This window comes from Corvus kubaryi, unplaced genomic scaffold (genome assembly GCF_017639235.1).
Source record: "Corvus kubaryi isolate FWS band 111438036 unplaced genomic scaffold, C.kubaryi_AGA036_p1.0 37187, whole genome shotgun sequence".
In the NCBI taxonomy this organism is placed as follows: domain Eukaryota; kingdom Metazoa; phylum Chordata; class Aves; order Passeriformes; family Corvidae; genus Corvus; species Corvus kubaryi.
In genome coordinates this window covers 1,099,075-1,120,883 of record NW_024581053.1, presented here as the reverse complement: position 1 = coordinate 1,120,883, position 21,809 = coordinate 1,099,075, and the positions used below count along the sequence as shown (strand labels likewise).

General features: G+C 57.4%; 1 protein-coding gene across 1 annotated transcript in view; it reads left to right on the top strand.

Annotated features, from left to right (window-relative positions):
• The window catches only part of NTN1 (netrin 1), an 87,668-nt gene extending 66,373 nt beyond the window's left edge, over positions 1 to 21,295 (top strand). The window contains exons 5-6 of the mRNA XM_042022101.1: positions 11,150 to 11,224; positions 17,555 to 21,295. Of these exons, the coding sequence (XP_041878035.1) occupies positions 11,150 to 11,224; positions 17,555 to 17,883 (404 nt within the window). The 3' untranslated portion in view covers positions 17,884 to 21,295. The remainder of the gene's footprint in view (positions 1 to 11,149; positions 11,225 to 17,554) is intronic.
• Positions 21,296 to 21,809: the final 514 nt, after the last annotated feature.

Sequence of the window (21,809 nt, the reverse complement as noted above, 5' to 3'; positions counted from 1 at the left end):
TCCCAGGAAAGGCTGACTGTCCTGTCCTGCTGCCTGGAGGTTCCTGGGGTGTTTGAGCCCCATCTGTGAAGGATACAAGGTGTAAAAGCTGTTTACTTTTTTCTCAGCAGTGCAGGAGGGTTCATAAATTAAGGAGTTTGTACTAAAAGTGACGGATGTCACCTTGAACCCTGAGCCATGTCCTGTGATTGTGGCCACGTGGGACAGAAAGCAGCCAAGAGCTGAGGGAGCATCACCCCAACCTGAGCCACTGCAGAGGAGCAGGGGCCAAAGCTGGCCTTGGAAGGAGGGGTGGGACAACGTCAGCTCTGGCGTGGGGGGTCCTGCCTGGCTCTGCTGAACTCTCAGGGGTCCCAACCAGTTTGGGAAAACAGTCCAAAAAGGGATTGTTTAGATGAAATGCATCCATGCTCTCCCATGCCGGGAGATTGGAGGATGAGGAGGGGCTGCTGCTCCTTTTTGCTGCCAGGCACGAGGAGCTTTTCTGGTCCTTTTTTGGTCCCTCTCAGACAGAAGAGACCACAGTGAAAGGGCAAACAAAAATAGCAGTGGGGGGTGAAGGTTTACAAACCTGCCAGTCAGTCCTTGTCTTATCTGAATCAAATCCAGATTTTCTCGGGAATGATTATTGGAGGTGGATGATTTCAGCCAGTGGGCTTAAATAAAACCAGGTGATTGGATTGATGCAGCTCCCCATGGTTTTCCCCTGGAAATCAACCTCTGCAGTTTCAAAACCAGATCTGGCCCTTCCAAACGTCATTTTGGGCCCTTTTGTTCCTGGCTGGTGAGGAAGAGGCTGGATGTAAATGCAGGAAAGGGAAAAGCCAGCTCTGAGGGACCCCAGGGTGCACAGACCCAGAGCAGCCTTGGCTGCTGGTTGCAGCTTTCCCAGGGGGCAGAAGACCCAGTGCAGAGACAGCCGTACATGGAATCCAAATTTTAGCCCGAATCCCGCCCCAAGAACCAGGAATGAGGAACACTGACCCTGACGAGCTGGAACTGCTGTTTCAGCATCATTTGCAGGTAGCCAGAGTATTCCTGCCCTATAAAAGGGTTGGTTTTCCTTTGTGTGAATGTCAACAGCTTCGATTTTTGCCTGCCCATGCCTGTATTGAGGTCAGGCAGAGCCACCCTCTGCTCCCAGGTAAATTCTGTCTCTCCTGGGACAATCCCGGGGTGAGCAGCAGGAACGGGCTCCTCTGCCCTCAGCAGAAGGGCAAAATGCAGATTGCAGGGGACGGCTCCCAGGCCATTCCCATGCATAGACAAGGAGGGAATAGAGGTCCCTCGGGTGTGCTGCCCCCAGCACCTGCACCAGCCCAGGGAAACCTCGCCGGGCACAGGGGGAACATGGAAATCCCCTCTCCCACTGCAGGTCCAGGGCTTGGACAGCTGAGAGACACCTCATTCCCAGCCTCCCAGCCCTCCTGTACCTGGGCATCCCCATGGCAACGGGGCCTTTTTGGCTGAGCAGCTCCACTGTCCCCAGCTCCAGCCACACGAACACTGTGACCATCACTGCAGCAACAGCTCCAAGGGAAAAGTGACAGTAGGAAAGGATTAAATATCCCACAGCTCCTTCTCATGAGCTGCAGCAGCTGGAAACAAGGAGTCACCCCTGTGAGCCGCAGCTGCCTCCACAACATGTAGGTGCCAGGCTTGCTTGGAAATGACAGCGTGGGGACAGGGGCACAGGAGGCAGCCCGAGCTTTCCTTCAGATCTGAAGCAGGGACCGGTCCGAACCATCTCCCAGCACTGATATTCCCTGAACACGAGTGTGTGCATGGAATCAGCAGTGCTGGAGCTGGGAACAGGGCTCAGCCTCCTCCCCGAAGGGCTCCTGCCTGGGGGAGCTGCCAGGCTGGGGCACAGCCGGCTCTTCTTGGTGAGGATGCTCCCAAATCCAGGGATGGGGAGACTTTGCACTGGTAGGGAAAAAAGAGAGAGCTCCTGGCTCTGAGGAAGTGTCAGCCCTGTGGAGAGCCAGGAGCATCCCAGAGCCTGGGAACAAAGCACTGCCCAGCTCCCTGCAGTGCAGCTGGGAGGGGAAATTGTCATTTCATTCACCCTGGGGTACGTCTGGGCTCGGCCTGGGGGTCTCCAGCTTTGTACCCATCCAAAGGAGGAATTCATTCAGCCCTGCCTGGGCATTCTCTGGCTTGTCTCAGCTGTAAGTGAGGTGATGGATTGACTGCATGATTGATTGACTGATTGATCAGCAGCATCCAGCTCCCTCTGAAAGGTTTCTCATGGTGATCTCCAGTGAATGGCTGGGAGCACAATAGGGGAAAGGGGCTTCCAGTGAGGGAGATCCTGGTCCCTTCAAAATATCTCAGAAAGTCTGGGGAAAAAACCTAAAACAACCCCCCCAAAACTGCTGAGATGCAGATAAGCTTCATGCACAACTGCACCGTGCTCTTGTCATCCCAGTGCAGGGCTTCCTGCAGCCCCACATCCATTCATTCCTCCATCCCTGCCTGCCTCTGCCCCCAAATCCCTGCATTCCTCCAACCCCACATCCCTGCACCTGATTCCCTCCATTCTTCCATTCCCTTATTCTTTCATCCCCGTATCTCTCCATTCCTGCAGCCCTTCATCCCCGCATCCCACCATAGCCAACCCTCGAGCTTCAGAGCCAAGACTGACGAGCTCCCTCTCCCCATCCTGGGACGTTTCCAGAGGCTGATTCCCCTTGGCGACACCAAGCTCTTGTCCCCAGCATCAGCTCCCTATTTCTGCATTTCCCCCTGAACAGAAAACTGTGATTTTCCCGCTCGGCTGGGAGCTGCTGTCAGGCAGGAATTTATGGGGTGCTCAGCTCCCGAGGACAGATGTTTTCCTAGGAATGTGTTTCATGGTGTTGGCAGTGGCTCTTGGCAGGGCGCTCCTGGATCTGCACCCCATGTCCCCAGCGTGTCCTGGGGCTCATCACTGCGATAAATCCTGTGGGAAGGGGCAGGAAACGTGCAGCCAGCCCTGGCTGCTCCCGGGAGGGGGCTGAGGAGGGGGCAGAGGTGGGGTGGACGAGCCGTAAATCTCCGTGTTGGTGTGGAGTTTTCCAGTGCAGGGTTTCCAGTGCAGCGAGGTGTTTTCCAGTGCAGGGTTTGTTTTCCAGTGCAGGGTTTATTTTCCAGTGCAGGGTTTCCAGTGGGTGTCCAGCACAGCTGGACTGTCCCCACTGTGTCACCAGCAGCCACAGCCGCTGCCTCCTGCTCCCTTTAGATTCGGGAAAATTGGGATGCTGCTGTGGCTGCTCTGGGCACCCCTGTCCCAAAACACCAAAAATCCCTCAGGCCGTTCATCCCCCTCCCCAAACTGGCCCCCGGCGGCTCCAAGGCAGGGAGCGAACTCCCCCCGAGCTGCAGCGGGGCTGGGGTGGTGTTTGGGATGGGTCCCCTCTGACCATGACCAGAGCTCCCAGGGATGCACCAAAGGCACCCAAGCCGTGCCGGACCCAGCTGCCGGGATGCTGCTGGGCCACAGCCGGGACCGGAGTGGCCGAGCACGAGGGGCCTGCCAGGGACACTCCCGTGATGAGGTGGGGACAGCCTGGGCACATCCTGGAGGTGCCGGGGTCCTGCTGCAGCACTGGGGCCGGTGGCCCCCCGGCCCCGCTGGGGCTGCGGAGGTGGGAAGGGGCTGCGGGCTCCCGGGAATCGCTCGCTGCCGCTTTCCAGCCGCTCCAGGCGAGAGGCTTTAATCTAATTACATGCTTTATTTGCGCCAATTTGTTTTTCAATCAATCTTGCTCAGCCAGAAGAAAGGAGGCTGCTGTGGGCTTATTTGCACCTTCTTGTTCCAAGGGAGAGGTTAATGGCCGTTATCCGCTGGGATCCGCGCTCCCGGCTCTCCCTCGGCCGCCTGGCCGGGAGCTCCGGGAATCTTCTCCCGCAGACGGGCAGCGAGTTCCCGGGGTGGCACGGAGCAGCCGGGCATCTTTGGGACACGCCGGCTGTGAGGATCCGCTGCAGGCAGGGCTCGGGATGCTCCCGCCCGGTGCTCCCAAGGAGCCGAGGCGTCCTGCAGGAAGATTTTGTGTGTCCGTTGCCAGTGGGGTCCCGGGGGAAGGTTTGGGTCTGCAGAGCACCAAAGCAAACAAACCAAAAAGAGTGGAAATAACTCCTCCCGCTTTTTCTGCCCCACCGAGGAGTGGCACAGCTCAGTGCCGTGGTGGCTGTGCTCGGCAGAGGGCAGGGCTGGCCTCGGTGCCCCCCGCACCCCTGTGCTGGTGCCAAGGGCTCCTCAGCCCGCTTTGGGGACCAGAAGATGCTCTGGGGCCCAGCAGGTGCCTCTGCCTTGACAGACTGGTCACAGACCCACCTCAGCTCGTGGGACAAATCCCTGCCAGCTCCTGGGGACTGCTGCTCCCAGCTGTGGTGACAGACCACAGTCACTTGGTTAAATACAACCCGGTGCCAGAGGCTTGCCGTGCACCAGGGCTTGGCACAGACTCTCAGGGGGCAGATCCAGGCCCCTGGAATCTCTGTCCACAGGCTGAGACTGCCTGGGGACCATCCTGGAGGTAACACAACAAGCATGGCTGGAGCAGCCCAGCCCCAGCTCATCCCAAGGCCTGGAAGGGATATGCCTCCCTATTCCAGCTCCTGGCCATGCTGGAGGGACGGCCAAGGCCATCCTGCTGGGGACACCGGCTGTCCTGCAGCTGGCCAGGGATGCAGGGCACTCATTTGCACATGATAATTGCAAAGGGCATCGTTCAGGACAGCTGGGTCACAGCCAGGTGAGGGGAGAAGAGCCAATTAGTGATAACAGACCCAATCAGTGATAACAGACCCTGTTTTGTGATAACAGACCCCTGCTCCATTCAGTGGCTGGACAAGGGTGCAGCAAAGCACAGCAGAAGAGATCCCACCGCTCAAGTGAATAACCTGGGAAGGATTCTCTGCCTTAGCTTTGCTGTTTTATTAAAGCTTCTTTACGTTAAAGCAGCCAGCTCCGAGACAAAGAGTCCCAGTGGAGTCCAGCCCAAATTAAATTACAGCAGTGAACCCTCACAGTCAGCGCCTGCTCTGTGAGCCAGACACTGCTGTCCTTGCTCTTGTCCCGCGGGGATGATCCCATCCATGCTCCCTGGGAAAGGACAGGGCTACTCCAGAGCATCCCCTCCCTCAGGACGTGTGGTCAGCACAGGCCCAGAGCCAGAAGCTCGGAGCAAGCAGAGCTGGAGCTCTCCAAATGACTCCACCAGTCCTTCCCTGGGACTGATGGAGGAGATGGTAAAATAATTCTTTGGGATGGAAGCAAGGGGCAGCTTCAGTGCTGTGGGAAGTGAACCAGGAGTTCACGGTTATCAGGGAAATCTCCAGATGTCTGAAAGCCAAAGGCATCCCTGCCATAAGTGCTCCAGGCCAACCCTGGCACGGGGTGATCCTGTCCAGTCCCAGGGCTGGGCAGTGCTGGATTTCATTTGTCCCCTGTCACCTGGGAACGTGGCTCCCACCTGCCTTTGGGATGCTCTGGGACAGCTCACAGAGATGTTTTCAGAAATGTTTGGATCCATGTGCTTTTCCTCCAGGCCCCTGCCACAAGCAGAGGATGTGGGGTTGCTGCCTGGGAAAGGGGCTGGAAATTTCTTTCTGAGCAGCCTGGAGGAGCTCTCGGTGCCGTGGGCAGCAGGAAGATCTGCAGAGCCATGGAGCAGCTGGACACGATGTCCTGCGCATCCCACAGGACTGCAGTAGCTCTTAGGAGCACCTGGAAGAGTTTTGTGGTTGTTGGATGGGCTCAGGGAGGCAGCCCAGGGCTGTGGTTGATGGCAGGGGGGTCTGGGCACAGACACAGCCGAGAGCTGGGATTCCCCAACTCCTGGTGAAGGGAGGGATCGCTCAGACCCAGCTTCAATAAATACACAAAAATGCACCTTCCTCCCCCTGGGTACTCGTGGGGGACACTGAAATACAAACCCCATCCCTCGGGTGGGGACAGACCCTCCCCCTGCAGGGGCTGTTGGAAAGCCAGGAGTTGCAGCAATGTGCAGGTTTAGGGATGCCTGTGGAGAAGTTTAGCTGAGATTTATCCAGAGCCAGTGGGGACCTGGAAGCTGCCGTGTCCCCCACGGTCACTGCTGCTCGCTCCCGTCAGGAGGGGCAGCTCATGCATGGAGGATTTGTGACCAGTAACACTGGGGAGGGAGAGAAAGGGGCAGGAATCTGAAAGCTGTTCACCACCAGCCTCCCCTTGCATTAGAGCAAATCAAACCAGCCCCACTGATCTGCACTGACCCACTCTGGGCGTGCCTGGGACCCCAGGTAGACCCCAGTCCCGTTTTCTCTATCCTGCTCTCTCTGGTGAAGGAATCACAGATTTAGGCTTTGATATTTGGAGCTGCACCTTCATTCAGTGGCTCAGGCTGGTTGCACATCCCCCCCCAGTGACAACAGGAGATGGGGGCACCCAGACCCCCACCTGCAGAGAGCACAGCCCTTGGGAGGGAAGGCAGGAAAATGCCCTCCACCCCCAAGTGCTGAGGTCAGACTGTCAGAGCTGGGGCTCCCCTCCTAAGCCGCAACACCTCCGCCTTGGATCGCAGCCCACAAAGGCATTTAGGGCCCTACCTGGGGGAAATCAATAGGAATTTAGCTGCATAAATTGGGATTAGAAATCTGAATCCCCTTGGGGATCTAAGCCTTATATCTGCATTTCCAGTTAGGTACCCAGGCCAAGAAATGTGGCTTTAATCGCTCTATCATGTCAGAATCAAGGGGCCTTTAATTTCCGTTCCCGACATGTGGCTTTCGCAGCGGCCCAAAGCTGATTTTGGAACTGCAAGCACAGCAAGAGGCGCCTGGTGCAGGGTCTTCCCTGCAACAACACTCAGCACCCCCAGCCCTGCTGCCAGCACCTCCTTCCTTCCCAGCCCTGGGAGCATCAGCACTCCGGGAAGAGCGGGATCATTAACAAATCATGGGATGGCACTCAGCACCCTGCAGCTCTCAGCCTCATCACAGCAACCCCAGACAACCCCCAAACCGAAGATGTTTAAACAGAGAAAACTCAACATTCTGAAAAAAAAGAAGAAATTAAGCAAAACAAAGAAGGTGTTTAGCTGTGAAAAGTCTCTGCCCAGCCAGAGAATTACTTCTATCAAGGGGACGGGCCGAGCTGCAAAGCTGCTGAAGGCTGTGCTGACACGTTTTACTGAGCTGCGAGCGACACGAACCAGCCGCCCGCCACCTGCTCCCTCTGTGAACAAGCAGCTCCAGCGGCCTCTTCCCGATCCCTCCCGCTCTGTTTATCCGGGAGACGCGGGCAGGTTGTGCTTTCCCCAGCCCGGGGGCTGCCGGCCCCAGGCAGGAGCAGGGAGGAGCAGGATGTCCCCGCTCGGGATGCAGGGCTGGCAGGAAAAAAGCACCGAGGGCTGGGTGGCTTTGGGCTTGCGGCTCTGAAACAGGGATTTGCACTGGAATATTTGTGCAGCTGAGCAAAGGCAGGGAGGACAGAGCCGGGGGCTTGGATGTTACCCCGGGATTGTCCTGCACCGTGGGGCTGCAGCCAGGGGGGTTTGGGTGCTTCAGGAGGGTGGCTGGGTTGGACATGGGCTGAGAGGGGCTCAGGGAGGTCCCAGGTCTGTTGAGGGCAGCTGAGCCCTGCCAGGGCCAGGAGGGCAGGGCTGGACAGCAGCAGGGTGAGACCAAGGCTTGCTCTGCACGCCGTGGGCAGGGGACACTGGGGCAGCACAGTGGGACAGGGAGCTGGGGCTGAACCCGTCCTGGTGCCCCCTCATCGCTCCTGCAGGAGCTGCTGGACACTGACCCCCCACGCTGCAGGTACCAGGCTGCTCCCCGCGCCAAAGGGTGTCCTTCAGGCAGCTCTGTTCCTTCTCAGCCTGGTTTTTGGCTGGGCTCTGGCATCACCTTCCATGGGCAGGTCATCCCAGGGTGATCCTCTGCAGCCTCATGGAGAGGGGTGAGAGGGACCTGCAGGACAAGGAGCCTCTGGCACAGCCAGGCAGCACAAGTCTTGGGACTCCAGAGGTTTTGTCACATAAACATTTGGGGACAAATCCTGCAAGAGTCTCACATCATTTGTGCCTCCTGTGCACGCCCGCGAGTCACTGAGCTCCACACCCATCCTCTCCTCCCCTTTCCGCTGGCTGATCCTTCCTCCCATCCCTTCCCCAGCTCCACCATTGCTTTCCAGCTGGGAGCAGCAGCTCAGCAACGCTTCCCCAGAGCCCAGACTGCTGAAGGGTCCCTTGGTGAGGAGAGCAGGGTCTGTCCCTGGCAGCACTGACACAACATCCCACAGCATCCCCTCTGTGCACTGTCCCTAAGGCAGAGGGACCCCACAGCACCACCCCACACACAGAGCTCAATGCTTGGCTCAGGGGAACCCTATTTGCCCTCCCAAAGAGGCCCCAGAGGATCTCCAAGTCACCCAGGAGGCAGAAGAGCTCTCCACGAGGGAGACAAAGGAAAGGAACTGGAGAAAATCCCCCACCCACAGAAACCAGTGCTGGTGATTCCCAGTGATTTACACGAGCTGGCTCTGGCCAGGCCAGCTCAATTCAAACCAGCTGAGGCTCTGGCACAGCCCGTGGGGCTGGGGAACGAGGAAGAGAAGGACAGGGCAGGACAGGGCTGTGTTCAGGAAAAGCAGGGTCAGCCCTGGCTGGAGCTGGGTGTCTTGATCCCCTGGTTGTCACCCTGGCCGAAGCAGAGGCCGTGGGTGCTGTGGGCATGGGGTGCTGTCCTGTAGGGTGTGGGGGGCAGCTGAGTGCTGTCCTCTCACCCCACAGCCTCCCTGGCTGGCAGAGAGCCCCGGGATGGATTCCTGTCATCTCAGGCAGAGTGGAATTGTCATGGTGCAGGCATGGGGAGCTTGGCTGTGCTCAGGGATGTTTCTGTGGGGAGAGGTTGCTGAGGTGACTTGGGGTTGCTCTTGTGAGGGTTCTGGACTGCACTCCAGAGCAATGGTGTCTCTGATTGCTGTTTCTTGGCCTGGATCCCAGAGCAGTAGGGCTGCGGGAGGATCTGCTCCAGGCGGGCTCTGCCAGCCTGGCTGCTGGAGATCCCTTGTGGGACTGAGCCATGAATGTGCAGGTGGGAGCTGCTGCCCACCCCAGTGCTCGGGGCCAGCTGCTGGCCAGTGTGTCCTGGATTTGGCCAGGGCAGGAGGGATGTGCAGCCAGAGCTTCCAAGCTTGTCCCCGCTCCACTGTTCACTGCCCACCTGTCCTTGTGTCACCTCTTGCGCTGCCCAGGACAGCAGCAGTGGATACCCACAGAGCTCCAGGATTTCTGTGCCAGGGACAACCATCACCAGGTTTATCACAGCCACACTGGTGTCCTGAGGACATCAGCAGCCTGGACTGAGCAGAGCAGTGCCAGCAGCCTGGCAGAGCAGCCGATGGCCTGTCTGTCCCTTGGCATTCCCTGCTTCCCCCAAAAAGCTCAGGAGAAGCTTCCCTGGGCTCTTAGGTCACTCCACAGACATTCAGTTCCCTTAGAGACTTTTCCTTCAATGTTTATGGCCAGGAACATCTTACAGTGCACTGGATCAGGAATGTTTCTGCTCCCTGAGCTCAGTGACACCAGGCAGCCACGTCCCACTGCGTGGTGGCATCCTGCCACGTGGGCATGGCTGGGGCTTTGCCAGCGAATCTCCATCCACTGAGCTACAGTTTTTATGGAATATCCACTCCTTTCCCAGTGCAATTCAAGTTTTACTTGATGTTCAGAATGTTAGATGAGAAAAACAAATGGGAGGCATCAGTGGCTGGAAGCCCCGAGTCTTCAGGGTTTGGAGGGGCCTTGGCTGGGCCGTAGCTGGGCAGAGATCTCAGCTGGGGCTCTTGCAGGAGGAAATCACAGCGTTTGGGTTTGGCCCTGGCTGGGTCATGCTGGAAGAGCATGAAGCCTTGTATTCCTGAGGGTCTCTCCTGAGGAGTGGGAGCAGCAGGGAGCCATGGGGCAGGAGGATGGGGCTCAGATGGGGACTCTGCATGGCCACGTTGAGAGGGGCTGGGGCACACATGGCTAACAGGGTTTGCTGCTGAGGGGGTTCCTCATGGTCTTGGCACCCAGTGTGTGCTGGCCATGGGATGCCAGCAGCATTCCCAGCTTCCCAGCAACCCCCCTGGGGCTCCTCTGGGGCACTTCAGCAGGTCCCAGACCTGTGCTCCAGCAGCGGCTGGGGAAGGATGGTGCTGGGAGGGATGGAGGCCTCCAAGGCCTCCTGCTGCAGACAGATGTGTCCTTGTCCCCTGAATTAGGGGATTCTGTGCTGCTGGGGGCCTCTCTCTGGCACCCGCGGGTGCTGAGGAGCCGTGGATGTTCATGGACAGCACAACCACGAGCCCAGCCCGATCCTGGCAGCTGGCATGGGGATGGCACTTCTCCAGCCACACTGGCCTGGCCGCGGTGCCACGGGGACGTTCCTGAAGTGGCCGGAGGGCACTGCCCACCCACTGGAGGGGCAGCAGCTCCCGGGGCAGGGCTCAGCGTCCCTGCGGGCTGCAGGCCATGGCAGTGCCAGGGGGCTGTGCCAGGCTCCTGCCGGGCCCTGCTCCACCCGGGCTGGGCCAGCGTGTCCCAGCAGTGCGGGCCCATTAGAAACGAGATGTTCCTACTGGGGTATTTTATTTGCACACTTCAGTAGAGTGGACACCAAAAGGCTTTGCTAATGCTTCATGGGCTGCTAATTTCCTCTCTGACCCGCATTGTGGGGGGCTGACCCCAGCCCGAATCTGCCGGCAATGAATGCCAAAGGCTGACACTGGCCCGGGTTAGGGGTGACAATGGGGCCTCTGTGGGCTCCGGGCGGGCTCCAGTTGGGAGCTGGAGAACAGGGGGAATTTGTGTGGCTCTCAAAAGCTCTGGGTGGCACAATAAGGGAGGCCCCCGGGGTCTCCCAGGAAGACACAGCGGCCCGGGGAAGCCGGGCCGGGGGGAGGCGGGCGGGAGGGAGGATGGGCTCCTTTGTGAGCAGCTTTCTTTAGAAAGGAAGGGCTTTCTCAATGCCCCCTCCGACGACCCAATCGGGCTCTGGCAGATGGATATCACAGGCACGCTGCTTATTCATGGCAGGCTGCAGCTTTGAGCCGTCCCCCCTTCCCCCAGCCCTTTCTTCATTTTAAGGCTAATTTGTTTTGTTAATGTTTTCTTGCCCTCCCCCTCTCTGCGTGCAGATTGTGACTCATACTGCAAAGCCTCCAAGGGGAAGCTGAAGATCAACATGAAGAAGTACTGTAAGAAAGACTACGGTGAGTGTCCCCCGTCCGAGGGAGGAGCGGTGCCAAAGGGATGCGGGGCAGGAGCATCCATCCCCTCGGGGTGTCCCAAAGCCCACCCAGCCCAGCCTGGGTCCCAGCCACAGCAGTGCTGGGATGTGAGCAATTTTGGGAATGGTTTCTGCCAGGTTTGGAGAGGCAGCCCGGGGCGGCGATGCTTGGTGGAGCAGTGTGTCACTCGGGGAATTGGGATGAGCACGCTGTGGACCCTGATTTGGGGGTTTTCTCAGCATCTGCAGGAGACTCATCTTTTCCAAGTGTTTCCCACTGTCTTCTGGGTTAGGATGACACCACGTCCCCTCTCCTCTCACCGTGCTGTTCTGTGCCACAGCTTTTAAAGGTTGCCCTTTGCTGTGGGGATGAACAGCAAGCAGTTCCCTGTCACCTGGATCCAATCCCCTGACATTCCCAGGCGACTTCAGAGGCTGGTGCAGCCCTGGGACAAGCCAGGAGACTCTGGAATCCTTACTGGTACTCAAGGCCCTGGGAATCCTTCTACAGCTCTGCCTCAGAGCAGCGGCTCGGAGCAGGCACATCCCGAACTCCCTCAGCTCCTCTCTGCTCCTGGGGTTGTTTCTAACTTGGGTCCATGCGGGACAAAGGCAGGGTGACCCCAGGGGGAGCCGGCCAAGGGATGCTCCACATTGGTTTTGTGCTCTGGCACCTCCCTGGGAGCCCAGGGGAAGGAGGAGGGCTTGGAGGCAAAGGTTTTATTTGCATTCCCATTTATTATCCATGGGGCAAAATGGATAGTGAGTATCCTTGGCAAGGGTGAGCTGGGGCATGATCGTGGTCCCTGTCCAGCAAGGCCATGCCTGTAGGGGCTGCTGGAGGTTCATCAGGTGCTGGGAAGGCCCAAGGAATAAACTTGGATAAATAACTTGGATAAAAGAGTTTAATGGCACATGAGAAGCTGCTGGGGGTTGTTCAGGTTGTAGATGGGGTTATTCAGGACAGGAGTGAGGCTGAGCCCAGGTGATAAAGCCGTGGGGTTTTCCTGTGGCCGGATTCTCTGCTGGCTGATACGATGCACTTTTCCCGCACGTGGATGTGCATCCCTTCATTTCCCACCTGGCTTCTCCAGAATCTCCCGAGGGCTGAGCTCTCCAAAGGGCAGTGTGGGTGGCTCAAGGAGGTGTCTCAGGCACGAGATACCCCCGGAGCAATGAATAGGGAAGAGATGCCGCTGGAGCAGTGAGTAGGGGAGCTGAAGGAGCTTTCCCCTTCTCTTTTCTCACTCAGCATCACCCCTGCGGCTTCACAAGCGAGCCAGAGCCGCTTGCTGGGGCTGGCTCAGGTGAGGGGTTCAGATTGTCCCAGTGCTGGAACTGGGGCGCTCCCACCCGACCCTCCTGGCCATGAAGGGTCCCCCACAGCCCCAACCAGCCCCACAGCCACGGCAAATTTGCTTTTTGGAGGACAAACCATGGCGGTGAGGCAGCAGGGTGAGCGGTGCCGGGGCAGCCCAGGCTTTCACCAGGGCCAGGGAGGGAAGAAAGGGTTGAAAAGGTGCAGGGAGGGATAATAAAGACTTTGGGACTGACACCCCAGCAGGAAGCCAATTAGGAGGCTCTTTTCCTCACCGTTCTGCTGGCATCGCTGGGCTGAATGTCCTAAAAGGCCCTAATTAGCTTGAACAGAGTTCCTTCTCCCGCAGGCTCAATCGGGAGCTATCATCCGCCCCGCGCTCCTCAATGGGGCTTTTTAGCTCCCCGTTTCATTCAGCCTTTCAAAGGGGATATTTTCCCTTATTTATTTTTCGTATCTGTTTGTTTTTGTCGGGTTTGTGTTTTTTTTTTTTTTCTTTTTATTTTAATTTGGGCTTTTTCCCGCGAGATGGGTTTGGGTGCAAATATTTGGAGTGAAACAGGACGCGGGGAGGGCAGGCTGGGAGATTCAGGGAGGGGGGAGGCAGGAACAGAGGCAGAAAAGCTTTTTCTGGGTTTATTTTGGCTGCGTGGGGGAGCGCAGGGTCACTCAGCTCCCAGAAAAGCAGGGAGAGAGGAGGGGTTTGCTGGGGTGGGGGCAGTGAAATCCCGGGGAAGCAGAAGGGATCTCTGCTGAACCCACGGAGGGCAGAGATTCCCAAAAGGAGAGGGGATTATTTGATGAGAGCAGATGATGCTGATCCAGGTGATGCGGGAAAATCCATTACTCCCTCAGGTGCCACGTTTTCAGCCCGATTTTGGGGCTTTTTCCATTCTCTGTGGGGTGCGACTGTGGTAAAGGAAATCTGGAGCTTTTACATCTCCCTTTTGCCCCGATTCTGAGCTCCCTGTGCTGCAGCAGGGCCCGATCCTGCCCAGATGATGCTGGGACGATTTTGTACCAGCACTGTGGTCCCAGGCATCGCCCCCATGCCGGCCCTGGGTCCCCATCCCAGCACTGGGGAGGGAATGGGGGTGAGGAACAGAATCCTCATCCGAAAGGTGAGATCATCTGCTCACTTTGCCCTTTCTTGGAAAAAAAAAGTAAAAAAATCCTTCCTTCAGTGGAGCCTTCTCTTAGTCACCCCCTTTGTCGAGAGGAGCTTGGCAGGGGCTGCTGGAAAAAAGCAAAACGTATTTTCAAAAGGCAGCTTGAAAAGAGGGAGGGAGGGGGGAGGAAAAACCTGAATCCCCCAAAAAACGCCAAGGCAGGGGGGAAGCACCAAGCCCAGCGCTCACAGCCCCTTCAGTGCCCGGGAAGGTGGGCACTGAAGGGAGAAATGCTCTTCCGGAGCGGGGCAAGCCCGGCTGCAGCCACGTGCTGAGGGAGGGCCGGGACAGTGAGGGGTCCCCCAGCACCAGGGCACACCCAGGCCGGCCGGGATTAGGGCTCATAAATCTCCAATATTGAACCGGTAGGAAATTGGCAACCGGAGCGAGGCAAAGCTGCCGCCAAATAAATTAAAAACTGAAAAAAAGGGGGAAAAAAAATCCCATTTTAAGTCTTTGCTCCAGCGAGGATCCAGCCCTTTACATTCCCAAACCCAGATGGTGTCGGGGTCACCTTTTGCTGCTGGTTGGAATAAAATCCACATGGACTCCACTCCACTTGTGCAGTGAGAGGGGAGCCAAGCCTTTGGAAAACCCTGCCTTGGACCGGGACATCTGTGCCTGCCCCCGCTGTCCCCAGCACCCCCTGCCACCTGGCCGTATTGAACACCCTCAAACCGCTCTGTTCCCACTGCTGCTCCTCGGGATCTTTCCCAGGGGCCAGCACAAGGATGCCCCCCAAATTTCCAGCTCCCACAGACAGGTCTGTGCATGGGATACGTGTGATGTTCCGGGATTCCACAGCAGCATGCACAGATTTGGCCCCTGCAGCCCAGCCCTGAGTCAGCCTTAGCAGGGGAAGCCTTGAACTCCGGAGATTTATCAAAAACCCCAAATGTAAATTAAAAAAAGAATGAAATAATTAGGTTTTCCCCAGCCTCCCTCTTTTCATGACAGCCTCAGGAGTTTTGGGGCCCTGACTCACGATCCCTGAATGCTGCAAGGCGCTGCTTTGCTTTCCGCCTTCAGCAGCTGCCCTCAAACCTTGTTCTGAGGCTTTGGGCTGGGTTTTGTTTTCATTAACATCAAACCATCCCTCCCTGGGCTTTCATCTCCAGCTCCCAGCCTTTGGGGCTTTCTTGTGGCTGGAGGCTCCCAGCCAGGCCTTGAGGAGCCAGGAGCATCCCTGAGCTCTGGGGATGCAGGAGGGGACTGGGGCCCCTCTGTCCCCTCCCACAGCCCAGGGACCACTCGGCCACCCTCTTCTTGCAAAGAACCATAAGGTGCTGAGACGGAGAAGGCACCAGCTAGGTGGGATTTGTGGCTCAGGTGTCGGTGTCAGGCGGGATGTGGTTCTTGGGGCAGCCGCTGCCCTCACGGGGACCCAGCTGTCCCCCAGCTGTCCCCCACCTCCCCAGGCCCGTTTGCTGCCAGAGCAGGGTGCAGGGAAGTGAACCTGGAGGAAAATCCCTGGATCTCTGGGAGTGCCTGGGGTGCAGCAGCCCCAGATTTCCCCCAGGGCTCAGCTGCCCAAAGTTTGCAAAGCTCAGGGAGGAGCAGGCAGGAGGCACAGGCAGCCCTGAGGCACCAGCGGTGTCTGGAGCTGGACTGGATCCTCTCCTTGCTGAAACCAATGTCACCAGTCTGGACCAGAGCCCATTCTCAGTGAAACCAGTGTCACCAGCCTCAGCTGGAGCTGTGGAAGCTGCAGCCCCTTTGACTTTGTTCTCCTGCTCCAGGACACCACCTGCTCCCAGGGGACCCCAGCGAGGGGAGCACCATCCCCATGAGTAACCATCACCCCCCATCACATCCTCCCATCTGCTGCCCCAGGGGTTTCTCCGGGGATGTTTTTCCAGGGGTGTTTTCCCAGGGATATTTTCCCAGGGATGCAGAGACAGGGACAGTCCTGAGCACAGGGGTTTAATGGGAACATCAGCCAAGTGAGAGCAGCTCACCACATAGCCAAGCTTTGTCCCAGGAGATGGCAAGTGAAGGACAACCAAGCCCCAAAGCCAGCTTTGGACTGCAGGGGCACAGCAGAGGCAGCCAAGTCCCTTACCCCAAACCAGGAAGGGACTGAAACCTCCTTCATGGGAAGGGAGCCTTTAAATCCCTGGGGATTTCCCCAGGGGAGCCAGCTTGGGTGCTTCCAAAAATTCATCCTGGCCCATTTCTGCCTCTCTGCACACCCTGTGCTCCCTGGGAGATGCTGGAGGCGCTGATCCCATCCCACCTCTGAAATACCCAGGCAAACACCACCAAAGCTGGGCTCCAAAACCCGGCTCAGGAGGAACTGAGCGTCCTGGATGGGAAGCTATGGGCAGAAATCTGGCTGTCAGGGCAGGCAGCTGTGGCTGCGCCAGCCAAGCCTTCCTCAAAGCTTTCACTCCTTCCACTTCATTAATAAAAAGGGAAAAAATAAGAGACGGGGGCCTTGACATAAAAAAAAATACAGACTGTGTGTTTTAGAGCAGAGTTTCCTGTAACCACCTCTCTCCGGTTCCTTTTCATTCATTTTCTCCATTTTGTCAGTGCGGACCCAGGCAGGTCAAAGGTTTAAGCTTTTTTGGAAAGATTTGTTTCCAAAAAATAAAAATTGGCTACTCCTCACATTTTGTTACCTTCACACCAGACAGGGAAATACACGGTCAGAGCTGAGGGTTGTTTTTTTTCCCTTTTTTCCCTTTTTTTTAATGAAAGCATCTGGCCTCCATGACATGCTCTGAAAAAAAATACCCCATATATTTTGCAACGTGTTAAAAAGCTGTGCTGGGCTGCAGAGCTCTGCTTCCTCCCAGAGCCTGGAATCACTTGGGTTTAGAGACAGGGGGATGCTCCTCCACCACCAGCCCGGGGGGGAAAACTGTTACAAGGCAAATGGGAGAGTTTTCCCTGGGGTTTGGGGGAGTTTATTCTGCCTCTGTTAATTTATACAAACAGGATTGGCCCCACTGGAGCTGAGCCAGGCAGGTGAATGGGCAGGGGTTTACAGCTCCCAGGGCATGGAGGGAAGAGTGGGGAAAAAGGGAGCAGCTCAATGATTTGGCTAAAAAAGCCCTTTGTGGTTGTGCTGCAGCAGCCTGTGCAGAGCTCGGGCTCTCCCTGCCTGCTCTCCCAGCCAGGCCATCCTCACCTGGGATTTCCCTCTGTCTCTGCTGCTGGGGATTCCTCGTCCCACAGTCAGCAAACAAACCCAGCAGGGTGGGCAGGCCCTGCCTGGGGAAGGTGTTTTCCTGGAAGCTGATTTTTAGCCCTATTCCAGGAAAGACCAAGGGCTGCATTGGTGGAGGGCTGAGGTTTCCTCAGTCCATGGCTACAGAGGAGGTTACACAGCATCAGCCACGGGCTTGGAGAACATCAGCAGCAGCAGCAGCAGCAGCAGCAGCAGCAGCAGCATCACCACCCTGTGTAGGGATCACGGTTGTCCTCCCACCCCAGTCCTGCTGTGGGAGCTGGTGGTCTCCCAGTCCTCTGCCAGGACACCAGGAGATCTCCTTGGAGCCCAGCGCTGCCATTCAGCACTTGCAGAGGTGCTCCAGTGACTCTGCCAAGCTCAGAGCTGGAGAGCATCTCCCAAGCCTGTGGTGGTCTTGGAAGCTTTGCTGAGACCCTCAGATGCAGCACCAGCTGCTCCTGCTCCTGGGGGTGGCCTGGGGACAGAGTTTTGGGGCACCAAAACCCTTGGCTGCTGTGCCCCAGCCTGGGCTCTGGAGACAAACTCCCTCCCACAGCGTATTAGGTAAGGCTTGGAGTTCATTTTCTCCTCACCAGCTCAAAGAGTAACACCTTTTCCTCTCTTGCCTCGTGTGTTGTTTTTTTCCAGCTGTCCAGATCCACATCCTGAAGGCGGAAAAAAACGCGGACTGGTGGAAGTTCACGGTGAACATCATCTCTGTCTACAAACAAGGCAGCAACCGGATCCGGCGCGGAGACCAGACCCTGTGGATCCACTCCAAGGACATAGCCTGCAAGTGCCCCAAAATCAAGCCCATGAAGAAGTATTTGCTGCTGGGCAACAACGAGGACTCTCCCGACCAGAGCGGCATCATTGCGGACAAAACCAGCCTGGTGATCCAGTGGCGGGACACGTGGGCCCGGCGGCTCCGGAAGTTCCAGCAGCGGGAGAAGAAGGGGAAGTGTAAGAAAGCCTAAAGGAGGAGGAGAGGGAGAGACTGACTGTGCATGCTGCTTTGTGTAGAGCTGGGGCGGGCAGGGACCGGCTGCCAGGGCGGGCTGGGGGGACAGGGGGACACTGAGCACGGCTGGGGGGTGCTGGGCTTGCACCTCGTATTCCAGGGAAGACAAAACCCAACAGGATCCAACAGGATCCAACAGGACCCAACAGGACCCAACAGGACCCAACAGAACCCAACAAAACAGATCACACACACATGGACAGAACCCAGCGTGGGATGCGGGTGTGCGGCACCCGGGGCCCCCCAGCTCCCTCCTGCCCCGCTGCTGAAGAGCTCAGAGCCACCAAACTGCCTTCCAGCCACCAACATCTGCTGCCTCCAAAGCACGGCATGGGCACGTCCACCCTGTAAGAAACTAATCAACAGCACCGCTGGAAATTAACTCCCCATCCCCAAAATACGTATTTGCAACTTAGGCTGACCGAGACAGTTCTTGTAGAGGAAACTAAACCGAGACTTTTGCTGAGGACAGACCCGAGGATCGATGGGCGGGGTCTTGGAGGGCTTTGGTATCGACAGCCGTGGCCACCACCCACTGATGGTGCCTGGGGCGGCCGAGGTCTCCAGCTGTGCTGATGCTCTGGGTCCACTTTAGGCACAGCCAAGAGGGGACAACGTTGGTGGGTGACTTCCTGCTGTGCCTAACTCTGGGAATGGCTCCGTGCTCAGCCCCTGGCGCTGAGGAGGCTGCCCCCACCACACTGAAGGAGTGTGAGCCCACTGGTGCCCTGTCGCCTGCCAGCCACCCATTCACAGGCAAAGAATCATAACCAGGATCCCCAAGGAAACACCCAGAGCTGACAAAAAATGAGTTGGCATCCAGATCCCATAAGTGCCCTGGAAGATCCTGCCAACGTCAGTCCCTGAGTCTCCACTGTGGCTCAGTCCCCTCTGCTGCTGTCAGCACACCAGGAGCCCTCCGATGGTAGAAGATCCCTGCAGGTGACACCAAGGTGCTGGCTGGCCACTGGTTTCACTCCCAGACTCGGGCAGCTCTCCCAAGCCCACACCAGCTCTGCCCTCACTCCCTCTGGAGCTGCAGCTCCCCAGCATCCCTGCAAAAAGTCTTGGAGACAAAGAGGGGAGCAGGGGGTGCCCTCATGGGCAGCGGGGCCAGTGCAGAGCTCTGAGGCTTGGCCGGGGTAGAGCCCGCACAGGGCAGTGCCCAGGGAAGGGGTCTCAGCCAGGAGCAAGGTGTGACCCACCTGGAGCTCCTCCTGCTGGGGGGGAAACAGCCAATCCAAAATTCCCAATTTCCAGTCACTGATGCACTGAGCACAGTGGAGGCCGCCTCACCTCAGACTGGAGCATCCTCCCCTGGGCACCCTGCGGGCAGGACGGGCTCCGGAGTTGTCACCCCCATGCCACACCAGCCCATGGGGAATGGGGATGTCCAGTTCCAGCCCATCCATGCAGACCGGGAACAGCTGGGGCAGGAAGGCAGGGAAGGCAGGACGGGTACCTGGAGGAGAAGCAAACATTAGTCGCTATGAAAAGCAAAACCTCCCCGGTATTTTTCCTTTTAGGAAACTTGGAAACATCTCTTTTATGACATTTTCCAGTGGTTTGGCCTTGTTTTATAGCAATTGACAATATTTATATAATGACATAAACCACCATAAAGCAGAGCAGCCATGTAAATAGGTGCAAAGAGGAGGCTCCCAGGGCTGCTGGAGACACCACCCGGAGGGACCCAGCTCTGCTGAGCCTCCCCTGCCACCACAAGGCCCCCAAAATTAATCTGGGTATTAGGAGAAAAATCCCACCCTGGACATCAAGCAACTCCCCCTCCCTGCTCCAAGTCTGTGTTTTCTCCCCTTTCCCAAAATGGACTTGGTTGTCCTTATCTCAGAGCTCAAGGAGAGCCAATGGTTTTGCAGCCAAGGGAAGCGAAGCCACCAAGTTTTGAGGGATAAAATCTGACCTCAAGTGTCTAAATGGAGGCTTAAAGCCCCAAACCAGGACTTGGATGCTCTCCTGCAGCCAATGCCAGCTGCTGCCAGGGACCCAGCAGAGCTGGAGACAGCACATCCCCATGGAGCTGGGATGTCCCCATCCTCTGGAGACCTTCAAATGGTGCCTAAAAGTAACAGGATCCAACCCAAAGCCAGTTCTCCGCCTGGAGAGCAGCAAGGAAAGGCCGGGGGAACTGCCCACAGCACACCTGGGCACCCAGGGCTCACTCCCAGTGTCCACCCTTGGCAAGCACAGCCGCCCTCCCCAGCACAGCCTGGACACCTCAACACCCACAGGGACACCCTCCAGCCCCTTCCCTGCTCCCACTGGTCTCGGAGGCTGCAGAAGACCCCCCACCCGCTCATCCCACGGCCAGACCCCTCCAGGCACTGGCACAGCCCCGGGGCTCCGAAGGAAATGAGTTGGCACAACAGCCCAGATCCTGCCACGGAGGGAAGTCCCCAGCCCTGTCCCACCAGGACCTGTCCCTTCATCCCTGCTGGAGTTTTGTGCTTTCCAGTCAGACCAGGAAAAACCCCTCACTCCATCCCAGTGCCCTTCATGCGCTCCCAGTAACCCTGACCTGCAGGAGCTGCTGCTGGAACTGGTGGAACTGGAACAGCCTCTGCTGGGAGGGCAGAGCAGCCCCATTTCGGGGTCCAGAGGTGCAGCTCTTCCCTGCAGCCACCCCTGCTCCAGGACAGCTCCAGGACAGCTCCAGGACACCTCTGCCAGGTCACCCAGAGGGACAAGGTGCCCCCCTAAACACCTGCACGGCCGGGGGGCAGCTCTGGGGGACCAACCCCGTTCTGGCCAGCGAAGAACCCGGCGCCCACCCATCGCCCTGGGGACAGGAGTGGGGACCCCGAGGACAGTGGGGTGGCTGGGAAGGGGCTGTGGTGCCTTCAGAGAGGCTTCGGAGAGCAGCTGAAATGCCAAAACAATCATCACTGACTGTAGCACCCGACAGAAGTCGCTTGGTCTCGTTTCTGTTCGTCGTGTCCGTGCCCCCTCCCCGCCCCCGCCTCATCCCCTCACAAACCTGTGTTCGTTTTGGGGTTGTTTTTTTTTGTTGAGTTTTTTTTTTATTATTTCTGTTAATATCTTGAACTGTAAATGTTGTTTAGTTATGACCATGGCAGACTGCTTTGGGCGATGTTTCTTTACAATGCATACTAATATATTATGGTTATTATATATGAATATATTTAATGACACGTGAAAAAGTTGTGGATTTTCTTATTGTTTTTCTGAGTTGTTTCTTTTTTTTTTCCTTTTTTTTTTCCCCTTTGTTTGTTTGTTCGTTAGATTGGCTGTAATTGACCCGAAGGAGCTTGTAACTGTTCAGCACCCCCTCGGTAGGACTAAAGTCAGAAACCAGTGGAATAAACTCTTGTAAACTGTAAAAACCACCAGGAATTTCTGCTTCTTCCCACCCCGTTGGTCGGTGAACCTGTGGGACAAGGACCTGGGCGAGGAAGTGATGGTGTCCCCTCCAGCCCCTGGCTCTGCCGCTGTCCCCCTGGCAGGGTTGAGGTGGCACAGCTACTTCTGGCTGCCGGTCCCAGCCCTGTCCCTGCCCAGCACCCCCAGGCAGCGCCACGTGGCCTTGGGGCCAGCGGGGTCCCCATGGGTGGGAGGGATGGGGGGTCCCCAGCAGCTCCTGACGGCTCAGCTGTGCCCTGCAGCGGGACAGAGCCAAAACCTGTGGGACCCTGCCCAGAGCTGGGGGACAGGTGTGGGGACAGGGGACAGCCGAAGTTTGGAGTCAGGAAAGCTCCAACCCCACTCCGGACCCGTTTCTGTCCCACCCAGAGGCTGCTCAGCAGCGCTGGCCCTTCCTGCCCCCCATCCAGTGCAGGGCTCAGGGCTCCATCAGCTCCACCCCAGGATCTGCGGGGCCAGGCAAGGGCTGGTGGCACCGAC